At 38.5% G+C, this 12,826-nt stretch overlaps 2 protein-coding genes across 2 annotated transcripts; both read right to left on the bottom strand.

Annotated features, from left to right (window-relative positions):
* Nucleotides 1-3,445: 3,445 nt before the first annotated feature.
* LOC122653565 (allene oxide cyclase, chloroplastic-like) lies at nucleotides 3,446-4,454 on the bottom strand. Its single transcript, XM_043847435.1, has 3 exons — nucleotides 4,139-4,454; nucleotides 3,935-4,056; nucleotides 3,446-3,847 (listed from the first exon to the last, which is right to left on the bottom strand). The coding sequence occupies exons 1-3, from the start codon at nucleotides 4,395-4,397 to the stop codon at nucleotides 3,446-3,448; spliced, it is 783 nt and encodes a 260-aa protein (XP_043703370.1). The 5' UTR covers nucleotides 4,398-4,454.
* A 5,098-nt stretch (nucleotides 4,455-9,552) lies between these two features.
* Nucleotides 9,553-12,595, bottom strand: LOC122653562 (probable alpha,alpha-trehalose-phosphate synthase [UDP-forming] 9). Its single transcript, XM_043847433.1, has 3 exons — nucleotides 10,467-12,595; nucleotides 10,072-10,345; nucleotides 9,553-9,975 (listed from the first exon to the last, which is right to left on the bottom strand). The coding sequence occupies exons 1-3, from the start codon at nucleotides 12,464-12,466 to the stop codon at nucleotides 9,652-9,654; spliced, it is 2,598 nt and encodes an 865-aa protein (XP_043703368.1). The 5' UTR covers nucleotides 12,467-12,595; the 3' UTR covers nucleotides 9,553-9,651.
* Between the last annotated feature and the right edge of the window lie 231 nt (nucleotides 12,596-12,826).

Here is a 12,826-nt window from a genome sequence, read left to right as displayed (position 1 = left end):
GACAGGATGACTGCCTATAAGAATTGTTTTTGGTTTCTTTTCCGTTCCGTCTGTGTTTCTGGCGCAGGGGCAGCGCATAATACACGTCTAAGTAATATTCTTTCTCTTTAAAAAAAATTAGGAAAAATTATATATACCTCACCTGTACTTTAGCCTAATTACACATTCCTCCCCTTGATTTTCCCATCTTACGTTTTAACCCCTTATGACTAACGGTGTTAAGATGCTGTTAGTTAATAGTTTGAAAAGACAATATTATCTTTGTTCTAAAACACCACAAATAGAATTACAATGATACCCTTTTCATCATTTCAACCTTAAAACACCCATTTCTTTCCTCCTCCACCGGCGCCATCACCACCACCACCACCACCATCACTACAGCCGCTGCCTCCTCCTCCACCGCCACCACTGTCGCCGCCTCCTCCTCCTCGGACTCTTATACGGTAACACTAGAGGTCCCCTGCAAAAAATTGTTTATCTCACACATGCTGGAAAGAGGGTCCAGAGGACCAGTCACCAAACTTTCTCACAAACTAGGGTTTATAATTGGTTGTAACAGGGGTTGATTCATCTGTTTGAGGGCGAACCAATGGACAAAATCTGGGGAAATTCTCTTGTTTACAGAGCGGTGCGATTGGACTGAAGATAACATGTAGCCAGAACAGAGCTGGATGGTAGAAGGGGTGTGAATTCAGGGTAGGAGTTGGGTTCTAAGGGTTGGATCTATGAGGGTTAAATAGAGATAATTGGAGAAGGTTTCAGGCTTAATAAAACAGAATTGAGAGAAAAATATTATGTTCTCAGGAAAAGACCGTGATGTAGGTGAAGTATTGGTGAAGTCACTTCAGAACACGAAATATTCAGTTGATGAAAAATTAGAAAAGAGCTTCATTACACTTTTTTGGTAGGAAACCTCCTGTTTCAGCAGAAGATAAGGGTGATGCAAGAGCATCTTATTCTGAAGATTGTGTTGAGGATATGGTGCATATGGATGGCTCATTTGCTTCTGAGAAAGCTGAATCAGGGGAAGATGGAACAATTGATACTGACAGTAAATCTGTTTCTTCAGAGCAAGATAAGTCAGGGGAAAAACATGTAGTTGCAGAAAATGAGGATGATGATTCTGATGAAGAAGGTGACGATGAGTGGGAAGAAGATGGAGATAAAGAGCGGCAACCTACTCCAAATTGTGATTTTGAAGAAAAAATTGAGTTGAACAATGGAAGGCTGAGGAGAAAAGCTGTCTCAGCACGCGATGTTCATGATGGAGATCTGAAGGTAATCTTTGGATATGCCTTAGGTGTTGGTTACAATTCCCAATTCCCGTCCCATTCCTCCCACCCCCACAATGAAAAAGAAAAAAGAGCCGTTGCCTGTGATTTCAGTGTGCCTGCTTAGTCCAACTGTTTCTGAGAAAATGTTATAGCTTTTTCCATCTTTATTATCGTCTCTCTCGCAATCTCAAGCTCCCCCTCCATCCCAAGAGCCCTAAAAGTACAAATCGTTGCTTTGTTGTTTTTCATCATCCAAATTGCTAGCTCGATAACCTTCTTATTCTAAGAAATTTGACTGATGGGTATTGATAGAAATTTAGAATTTGCAGAAATTTCGTTGCTAATTTGATCTCATTAATTCCAGTTGGATTGAACGTGATACTTGCCTCTCAAGGAGTCATGAACTTGAAAACCTGTGTTGCAAGCCCTAGCGAACATTATCGTCTTCAACACCTGTTAATTGAATTCACAGGAATTCAAGGACCAGTTAGAACGATTCTTAACAAACCCTAGAAAGCAAGATGAAATGGAAGAAGGGTAATAAAAATATGAATTTATCCATGATGAGGTGGGTGGGGGCGGGTGGGATTGCAGCATGAAGAAGAAGAATGGTATTGTTGGGTTCAGAAAGGTTTGATTCAATGTCAAAATCGAAGGTTGTTGGAGCATGGTTGGGACGAAGTTGCAAGAAGATGAGGAAGAAGAGGAAGGGTAAAAGGGTCATCTCCCAATGACCAAGGGTTAGTTTGGGCATTATAAAAAATCTAACTATGCCACATCAGCACTTAACAGACAGATGCTAACGGCAGAGGAGGACTTAGTATTTTTTCAAAAATTACAGGGGAATTATATATAAGGTGGGAAAATCAAGGGGAGGAACGTGTAATTAGGGCAAAGTATAGGAGAGTTACATGTAATTTTCCCAAAAAATTAAGGAAAGAGACAGTAGTGCTGCTAGACTAATCTGTGTCTGTCTCTCTCCCCAATCCCATGGAAAAGACCCATAACCCCTCTCATGCCTGTGCCCCTCATTGGTCTAGCCACCTGCATGCAATTAAGCGCGCCGACATGCCCATCTCTTGACCAAAAATTAATTATAAAATAAGTAAGTTTTAAGAAAAAATCATAGTTGTTTTATAATTAATTTTTGAGGTTCTCTTTTTGTCACTATGCTTAATGAAGTATAATGCTTCACTATTTTTTAAAATTTCAAAAACATCATCTTTTTTTTACCAATATCATTCTAAGTATTGGTACCACATTGGTATCCGTTATACCCAATACCGATCCAAATTGACACAGCTAATCCAACAATATCGATACCTTAATCCATGATTTCTATATCAAATATACAATCTGCGTACCATGCTGTGGGTTGATTAAAGTACTCTCCAATTCCTTGATCGCCGAGTGTAGTATAATTTGGGGTTGAGAGGTAAGGATGTAAATGTATAACCGAAATCCAAATCCGCATCCATATCCGTTTAGGGACATCCGTATTCATTTAGAGATATCCAAAAAATAATTCGAATACTCCGATTAAAACTCGTTCAAAAAAAAATCTAAATACTTAATAATAAAAAATTAAATAAATAATAATTTTGAAGGTTTTTGAAGCTTCAACAAGTTCTAGAATATGATGAAAAGAGAATCATGATCTAAAAGATATGGATTGAGAGTGAATTGTATCCACTAGGGGGAGGAAGGTCTGGGTTACACAAGACAGAGATGTAAACGAATGGTCAAAAACCCGAATCTGTTTAGAGATATTCGTACTTGGCCAAAAAATATCCGACTCCGATCACATCCGATCCGTTTACGTCCCCATTGAGAGGTCAGTCAACACCTGGAAGGGGTTACATCCAATGGTTCCAGATTGATTGAGTGAGTTTTTTCTTTCTTTCTTTTCTAGCTCAGCGCTGTTGAATGTGTGTTGATCTCTCAACCCGGAACTGCACTTTTAGGGAATTGGAGAGATTTTTTTTCCAGTCGTATGATCTTCTTTTGGTCCAAAACAGCTAATCTTCTCTTATTTTGCACATTAAAGAAATCGATACAAACAGAGAAAAAGATAGGTAAACAATGGAAAATAGAAAAAAATGTAAAAAAAAAAACCTAAAAGAGAGTCCAATGACCATATATGATTAAGCTCTTGAAGGATTAGAACTTTAGTTGGTAAAGTTGGGAATGGTGGCATGTGGCTCAACAGCCTTGGCAGCAGATGAAGGTTCAACAGTAGGGGATGGAGGAACTGGATTTGTCAATAGCTCAGCTGGCAAATCAGGAATTCCTTTCAGATAAAACGTGTAGAACAGCTTGAAAGGGAAGATCAATTGCTGCAACTTCACCTGCCCATAAACCCCTTCGAACACCCCTGATCCACCCGTCACAGCAAGGTATGTGTCTTCGTAGGTCACATACGCCCCTTGCACTGATATGTGCCCGTAATCCCCAAAATAGAAGCTGTAGATCGCTTCATATCGATCTCCTTTCTTCTCTGGTACATGTTGGATCAGCACACACAACCCAGTTGTTATCCCCAATCTCTTCTGCAAGTCCCCTGTATACACCTGTAATAATCATACTAATTTCTCAGAAACAGAGTAAAAAATAAATCTCATCTTTTCTTTCCCTAAACAAAAGAATCATGAACTTGCCTTGTTGGTAAAAGGGACGAGATCGCCTAGTGAGTTCTCCTGTTTCTGGCTCAGACGTAGGTATGCAGGGCTTCCACGGTCTCTTTCGTTGATCTCGTACACACAAAACTCCTGAACTTTTGCTGCAGATGATACAATCAGGCCATTACAACTCAAAAAGAACAATTTTTTAGAGTATATATCTACAAAAATAGAAATACTTACTGGGTCTGGTTGTGCAAGAAGAATCTGGTTTATGATTCTCCTTCTTGCCGAAGAAGGATTTGGTTGTGCTCCTCCGGGTTGAGAGATTCTGGTGGGTACTTACAGATCTAAGAATCCGGCTTGACGATGAGTCGTCGGAAGTCTTAAACCCTAAGGGTTTCTGGGTCTGAATATAGGAAAGAGATGATCTTGAATCAAGTGCCCTAATTGCTGAAGAAGATATGGTCTTGGGAGCTGCAAATGATCTTGCAGACGCCATTGATGGGGTGGAGCAAGAAAAAGGGCTAACCAAAGAGAGTAAGGAAATGGAAGAGGAAAATATTCGATGAAATTACAGAACTCTGGTCAGAATCAGATGCGAATCCAGTGAGAATATATAGAGAATGAGAGATGGATGGTAATGGTGGGTTCTGTCATTCTGTGTCAGTAGTGCCCTCGTGGGCGGCATTTGACAGGTTGGCACGTGAGGATAGTCTTATTCTGCAACAAGAGGCATAAAATATAAAAATAAAAAAGAAATTAAACGGAGAAAATAATTTCACACGTTTTTTTTTTTTTTTTTTTTTTTAAATTAGGTTGCTTTCCGACCAGTTTCCACTTAGAAAATAGAAGAAGTCGAAGTCTTTCTGTGTTACTCTATGAGGTCAAGAACATGAGTTAGATTGGGATTTCATACAAAGTAAAGGGACAATCTGAGGTAATTTTTCACATGTTAGAATTTAGAAGCAAGGAGAATGTTGGATTTGGGTTATTGCCACACTTGGAGAAAGGGCACGTGGTGAATGAGACATAGAAATGATACAATGTTCGACTTGGTGAGGTGGTTTGAGTCTGAACCCAATTTGATTCTGCTGGCTTGGGTTAATGTGACCCTAGTTGGACCTACGGATGTAAATGGATCGGATTCGGTTCGGTTAGTGCTATATCCGCATTCGTATCTGATTAGCTTTCAGACGGATTCGAATAATGTTAAACGGATACGGACAGGGATACTATTTTATCCATTTACATGTAAATATAGCTATTCGGATAGCTATAGCCTATCCGTATCTGTATCTGTTTAACTTTCAGATGGATTCGAATAGTGCTAAATGGATACGGACATGGATACATAAACAGATTTTGACTATTCATTTATACCCCTAGTTGGACCATCTTCTACCTCATCAATCCATGTTGCTCCAAAATATAATCTTTAAGTAAAGATAATTACAAAAGGGTGCATCTTGTTGTCATTTTTTGGAGGTGCAATCATCTTGTTTATCACTAAATAGGTGAATTGAGAAGTTGTAAACTCATTATTAATTTTTTTTAATCTCTCACATTATTCTCAAAGGTTATTTAATGTAAGAGTAATCTTGTCATTTCATATGGATAATGACAACTTTTGAAAATGACATAATGATAAAGTCATTTTCAACTTATTTTGAAATATTTTTTTATCCATGATTAAAATAAATTGTGAGAACAAAAAAGGGGCAAAAAAATAATATCACAATCTTGTTGTAATCAACCTTGGTTACACCAAGATTTTCCCATTATAAAATATTGTTTTAAGGGATTGTTGGAGTGTTGGATTTGACAATCCTATTGGGGTTAGATGTTCAAATCATGATTCTAAGAATTGGTATCGAATTAGCCGATCTGTATCAATATCAATTCCTTGTTGATCCTGTATCGATGTAATAGTATGGAGATTCTACCGATTTGTATGAAAATCAACAGAGAACAATACCGATTACTGGACGATTTCATATTGATGAAACGGTATGGACCAAGGGTATAATCGTCAATAATATTTTGAAATAAAAAAATTGTTTGGATCTACAAGATAAGAAAATGAATTACAAAACAAGTAGGGTTGACTTTGTTTTACATCTACTAGTTTTGTAATTGCTTTTTTAAATTAGTAGATCTAGGAAATTATCCGTTTAAAATTTCTTTGAATGAAATTAAATTTTTAGACATAAAACAAAAATTATTTTACCCTTTTTTTGAGTGATGTTCTATCACAATAAGATTTATGAAATTTTTATACTTGAAAAAACCTTTAGTATTGGGGGGGTTGTTATTGGATTTAATATTTATGAATAATACCATAAATAAATCAAATAATTTATTTAAATGATATTTGACATAAATCAGTGTCAAATCTGGTACGATACTATTTTGAGTTTGGTTTCATCAAGTTTCGATGGATAAGTGAATTTATATAATTGTTCAAGTACGTTTAGTTGAAACTTGCGAAATATCCGAAATTAAGTCAAAACATGTTGAAATCTGATCGAAACTAAGTACAAAGTCTTATGGCTGTTAGGGGTTTCGTCTCTCGACTTCTTAAGAAATTGAGATTTATAACCATGCCTACAACTTACTTTATACTTTGGTTTTACAGGTTTGTGATCTACAATGATGGATCTCTCTCTCTCTCTTGATTCCTGTGACTTCTTTAAGGAGGATCTCTTTGATTCTACCTTTGAAACTGATGATTTCGATCTAAAATAGACAAGGGTGACTTCAAATATGGCTCCATCAACTAGGATCTTGTTCTTGTTGGGAAGCTCTTCGCCACGAAACAAGTCTTCGCCTCCTTGTTTCGAACTCCCTCTCTGTTGCATAGGGGCTCCGGCAAAAACTAAATGCCCATCTACTCAGGGATAAACTGTTCTTGATCCAACTTGAATCTCCTAGTGAGGTTCACCTCGCCCTTAATCTGAGGACCATGGCTAGCTCTTCTCCCGTGGAACCTTAGGTACCTCCACATATGCCTGTGAGTTTTGCCCTTCTTGTTGTTTCTAAAATAGTACCCGTCACTGAAGTTAAGCCCCTAACCCTTTTGCGAAAGTATATTAAGTAGTGATTGAAGAAATTGGGGCCAGTAAAATCTTCACTTTTAAGGCTTGTGAATCTAGAATGTCAAAACTATTAAGTGTCTAGCTAGACCTTTTCTTTGTCACCTAGTCTTGATGGCCTCGTGTTCAACCTCTGAGTGTTTGTTGGAATGGCATCTATCGACCCCGGTTATTCGAAGCCTCCTCACCCCGTGTAATGCTTCATTCGTGGGGATTCAAACCTGAGACCCCGTGACCGAAACACATCGTAATAAACCAGCCTAGCAAACCCATGGGGGGGACCGAAGCTACATTTTCTGTAGAATAATTTCCCAGCTGGGACACACTATGTTTGGACCATGGTTGTGTATGAGAGAATTTAATGAGATTCTAAAACCAGAGGAAATGTTACTTTATTTATGGCTAGGAATCTTGAAGAAGCACTTCATCTTCATCAGATTGGTTCCTCGTGTTATAATAGATAACATATTCTTTTATTTAGACAGTTTCATGTTTGTTCGTTCCTCGTTTACTCGGTAGGTGGAGCACATGTATTACTTAAGGGTGCTTCCATTTTAAAATTATATGAAACTCGGTACTTACAAATACCTCTCTTCATTCTTTATTGCAAATCCCAACATTATTTGGGTAGAAAATTCTCCTTAATTTTTTTTATAATAATAATAATTTTATTTTAATAAAAAAAAAAAGATTTGACTTTTTATGGTAATAGATAACATAATCATAATTCACTGCAGTTAATAAAGTTTGGGGAAAAATTCTTCTTTTTTTCTTCCCGTCCTCCCAGCCAGTGTTTAGAACTCAGAATCGGTCTAGCTTAAAAACACTTTAACCTAGTTTTCATATAGAATCAACCTGGGCCAAAATTGGATTGGCCTCGTTCAATTTTCATTCAAATCAACCAGAACCAGGATCGGCCAGACTGATTTTTAAATCCTTGGCAACAATGTTTCAAGAATCAGGATCAGTTGACCGAGGACGATCCTTGTACGAAAACTAGGGCTAGGGCATGTATTGGCCGATTTCTAACCTATTCAACTGGAATCAGTCCGATTCCAGGACTGATTTCTTCCCCCTCCCCCTCCAAAATTGGATCCGGACTCCCCCAACACCCTTTATGGCTAGATATATATTAATATATATCTACCTTGTTATATATTAAATGGGCAAAATTTATGAGGCTATTAAGAATTTTTTGTTAGGAATGATGTTCTTTATCGTGGAGCGTAGCTATCTTCTTCTCCCCCCAAGAAATAACATCTCTGCCCCTTTTGGGAGAGAAGAGACAGCAGACAAACCACTCAATTCACTTCTATTTTTTTTTCAAATAAAAAAATAATTCTGATGACGAAGGAAATGCTAGAAAAGTAAGTGAAACATTCCCCATTTTTAATAGGCGAACTGTGTCATAGGCCTATAACAAATAAATACGACCACAAGTGTATCAGACTTGGGATCGGTCACGGCCGATGCTGATCCAGTATCAATTCAGATCGATCTAACTTTCTTAGATCGGTAAAAAATGATCAAAATTCAGGTTTTTCTGGATCGGATTTGGATTGATAAAAAATATTAATAAAATATTAAAAATCAGTATTGATCAATAAAAATTTTAAAATAAGGTCAAACCCCCCAAAATTTCGGTAAAAAAAACCCCCAAAAATGGCAAGTATCAGATCGGATTGACAGATCCAACTGAGTTGACCGGTCCAGGAATACCTTGACAAATCAATCTAATCTCAGGATCAGTCATGGCCGATACCAATCCAATCTGGCTGATCCGATCCAAGATTACGAACCATTAGTCTTACAATCTCGTCTCACATTCATCACATTCACATTCCCAAAAGGAATTTTTTCTTTTTAAAGATGATTTAGTTCCTTAAGACTTCTAGCATATAAAGTTAAAAAATGAGAGATTCTTTTTTTTTGGTAGAAATGAGAGAATTCTATAGCTATACAAATCAATGGTGCCCTCATAGTAGAATACTAACTATGAACATTAACAATTCTACTTCAAATTGCTATCCGCTCCCCAACATTTAGTAATATGCCCCCCCCCCCCAATCCAATCCGGCTGATCCGATCCAAGATTACGAACCATGAGTCTTACAATCTCGTCTCACATTCATCACATTCACATTCCCAAAAGGAATTTTTTCTTTTTAAAGATGCGATTCAGTTCCTTAAGACTTCTAGCATATAAAGTTAAAAAATGAGAGATTCTTTTTTTTTGGTAGAAATGAGAAAATTCTATAGCTATACAAATCAATGGTGCCCTCATACTAGAATACTAACTATGAACATTAACAATGCTAATTCAAATTGCTATCCGCTCCCCAACATTTAGTAATATGTCCCCCCCTCCCCCACCCCCCCAAAAAAAAAAAAAAAAAAAAAAAACCCCCTATCCCTTCCTCAAAATACCCATAACTAAAACTGCGTTGGGAAATCTCTACCAATCATCAGATTTGAGTAAACATCAAGTTAACGTTAATAGACAACTTAATGCTTGATTCTTGGCAAAGAATTCCAACCCCCCCTAAGATCATGCTAGGGAGCAATCCATGATGGCAAAAAAACCTCTACACCAAGTGCTGTCACTACCCAGCCATCACTCTTCTTCTACCCATCTAAATGCATAAAATGGCATCCTGCATCTCAAGGTGTGCTTTCAAAAGAGACTTGATGTTGACCACTATACCTGGGCTTCTGGCTTGAAGAATTAGCAAGGCCTTGAAGCAATTTCACCACATCCACAGTATCATCTAGGTAGTACTTAGCCTTGCTTGGCTTCTGTCCGACAGTACATGCAAAGATTTCAGGAACTGCAGGCAACAATGGACCAGAAACCGTACTTAATATGCTCTCAAACATGTCTTCATCGGATCTGTCATCTCCAATGCACATGACAAAATTAGGTGGCTTCCCATTACAGACCATTGTTGACAGAAGCTTCTCTGCAACCAATCCTTTACCTACTCCCTGCAGTTTATTAGGCATTCATTCATGAGTACCTTGCATCAATAACTAAGAGAATGTCAGAGAAACAACAAGAAATGAGGCAAAGGCTATACATACCTGAGGTTTAACTTCGACAATATGCTGGCCCCTCTTAACAGCTACTGGCTCGTTTGCAAGTACATTTTCTAGATGATCCAACAGTTCCATGGCCTGGCAAGATCCAAAGTCAGCATCTGCATCTTGATAATGCCAAACCAATGCACTCTCCTTAGCCTCTATGTAAGACCCGTCAGTGGTCTCTGTGTACAATCTCATTACAGGTTCTGTAATTCGTTTCCAGTCAAAGTCAGCAGCTAATGGACTGGATTCCCAGTCACAGGATTTACTCCACCTGCAAGAAGAAGAAAATCACAACTGTCAATTCATACAAAAGCAGTTCAACTGGCAGAAATGCCCAGCCACACAGAAACCAAAAGGACAACTTAGAATTGTACGACATCGGAGGAACATACCTTATGAAATATCCATGTTCAGCAGCTATTCCCAACATATCACAAGGGGCAAACCATTCACTCAGAGAATTCCGCCCTCTACCACTAACAATAAACACGGTGTTTTTAGGATCACCGCAGAGATTGTTTATTACAGATATAACTTCAGGGCTGGGAATCTTATTAATAGATGTTTGAGGCACAACCGTGCCATCATAGTCCAGAAATATTGCCCTTCTATTCGTTCTCTCGTATGAAGATACGATATGGTCGATGGACAGTTTTCTAAAACTTGGGGAAAGAGAAACAACCCTGAAACTCATACCAAAACCAATTCCCCAGCAACGTTTATTATAGTGATCTTTGCATGCTCTCTCCAGATCCTGCATGAAGCTCCGGGCCCAATATGCCACATCATGAGAACTAACATAACGATAGTGCTTCTCATGCCGCAATTGCTTTTCAGCATCAGGCATCGTAATGGCCAAATTTAAGGCATCAGCTACAGCATAAATATCCCATGGATTAACCCTGATCGCCCCACTTAGAGATGGTGAGCAACCTATGAATTCAGACACAACAAGCATGCTAGTGCGAGGGGACCCCACAGGGATGCCCATATCTTCATCCATCTGTGGAGTTCCCTGCCTACAAACAACATACTTGTATGGGACCAAGTTCATTCCATCCCTAATTGCATTAACAATGCAACATTCAGCCACAGCATAAAAGGCAATCTTCTCATATAGAGGAACAGGACGATCAATGAGGATCACTGGGTTATAGCCTGGCAAACCATAGGTGTCATTGATCCTCTTGGCAGTTGAATATGCTTTCCTCTTTGCTTCCTGCACATCTTTCCCTGTACTCCTTGCAGGGTTCACTATTTGGACCAGAATCAGTTGGCCCTGCAAATCCTGATGCTGCTGGAGAAGCTGCTCTACCGCTAACAGTTTTAAACTGATTCCTTTAAATATGTCCATGTCATCAACACCTAGGACCAACTTTTTCCCCCTGAACTGTTCCTGGATCTCTTTGATTTTAACAGATGTAGAATGAAGATTCATTACAGACTCCAGCCGACGCATGTGAACACCAACTGGTAGAATCTTGATGTATACAATGCGGCCCATATATTCAAGTCCAATGTGCCCCCGCTTAGATTCATAGTCCAAACCCAACATCCTACCGCAACAAGAAAGGAAATGCCGAGCATAATCAAACGTATGAAAACCAATTAGATCCGAATTCAGCAGTGCTCTCAAAATTTCATCTCTAACTGGCAGAGTTCGATAAATCTCTGATGAAGGAAATGGGCTGTGAAGAAAGAACCCAAGCTTGACTCGATTGAACCGTCTCCTTAAGAAAGTTGGAAGTACCATAAGGTGATAATCGTGAATCCAGACATAATCTTCTTCAGGATTAATTACTTCCATGACCTTATCAGCAAAAATCTTATTTGCAGAAACATAAGCCTGCCAAAGAGACCGGTTAAAGCGATCGCCTTGGTCCAGACGAATAGGCAGCATATAATGAAAAAGAGGCCACAACTGTTGCTTACAGAATCCATGGTAGAAATTTTTCTCAAGGTCAGGAGGTAGAAATGTGGGAACACAATTAAAATCCTCCAGCAGTTTCTGGGCAATCTCTTCCTGTTCGCTGACATCTACATCAACTTTCAGAGAGCCCACATAAATAACCTCACTTTCAGATGAGAAGCCATCTTTCATTTGTAACAGAAGTGAATCCTCATCCAAACTGAAGCACCATCTGCCTGTTTCTGTATCTTTTTGAGCATGCAGAGGAAGGTGGTTTGCTACTATAATTTTCCGCTCATGGCATACAGATGAGAGAACATCTGAATCCCCTTCATTACCCCCATCAGAAATAATTCCAGCAACAGTCATCACCCGAGGTAGGGCTCTAGGAGTACATGGTAGATCCAGTAGGGCACCAGAAGCCAAGTCCGAAAAGTTTGAGCACGATCTAGACACCGTGGTTGTCACCGAGAGCTTTGTCATCTCAATACCTACAAGCTTGGATCAATTTATGACAAACGCTGTGATTTCTGAACCACTATAACTTGATAAATTCCGCAGGGTATTGGTATCAAAATTGCCTGAGAAAAGGAACAACCTTATGATCAAAATGCAAAGAACTAAAAAGCACTGATTTTTGTATCTGAAATTTGTTTCCCTTCAATCCACATAATTTACCAAAGCATTGTGAGTTGATCAGATAGAAAAAATGTGAGTAAATAGGATCCTTATCAACTGTGTGGAGATAAAATCAGAGCATCATTAACAAATAAATCTTATTTTTTTAGGATCTTTCATTTTACACCTTTATTGCATTGACACATAAATTTTCCTATAGCATTA

Source organism: Telopea speciosissima, chromosome 3, assembly GCF_018873765.1.
Source record: "Telopea speciosissima isolate NSW1024214 ecotype Mountain lineage chromosome 3, Tspe_v1, whole genome shotgun sequence".
Taxonomy (NCBI): Eukaryota; Viridiplantae; Streptophyta; class Magnoliopsida; order Proteales; family Proteaceae; genus Telopea; species Telopea speciosissima.
The sequence above is the reverse complement of the archived record's forward strand: the minus strand, read 5'-3'. Positions and strand labels throughout refer to the sequence as shown.

What these genes read in the sequence shown, in the direction of transcription:
- LOC122653565 (XM_043847435.1), bottom strand. Translation starts at nt 4,397, where the DNA reads ATGGCGTCTGCAAGATCATTTGCAGCTCCCAAGACCATATCTTCTTCA. An exon ending in TTCTTGCACAACCAGACCCA is followed by an intron (nt 4,057 to 4,138) that starts GTAAGTATTTCT and finishes TATCATCTGCAG; the next exon opens with CAAAAGTTCAGGAGTTTTGT. An exon ending in TCGTCCCTTTTACCAACAAG is followed by an intron (nt 3,848 to 3,934) that starts GCAAGTTCATGA and finishes TGATTATTACAG; the next exon opens with GTGTATACAGGGGACTTGCA.
- LOC122653562 (XM_043847433.1), bottom strand. Translation starts at nt 12,466, where the DNA reads ATGACAAAGCTCTCGGTGACAACCACGGTGTCTAGATCGTGCTCAAAC. An exon ending in GAACATGGATATTTCATAAG is followed by an intron (nt 10,346 to 10,466) that starts GTATGTTCCTCC and finishes TTCTTCTTGCAG; the next exon opens with GTGGAGTAAATCCTGTGACT. An exon ending in TTGTCGAAGTTAAACCTCAG is followed by an intron (nt 9,976 to 10,071) that starts GTATGTATAGCC and finishes AATAAACTGCAG; the next exon opens with GGAGTAGGTAAAGGATTGGT.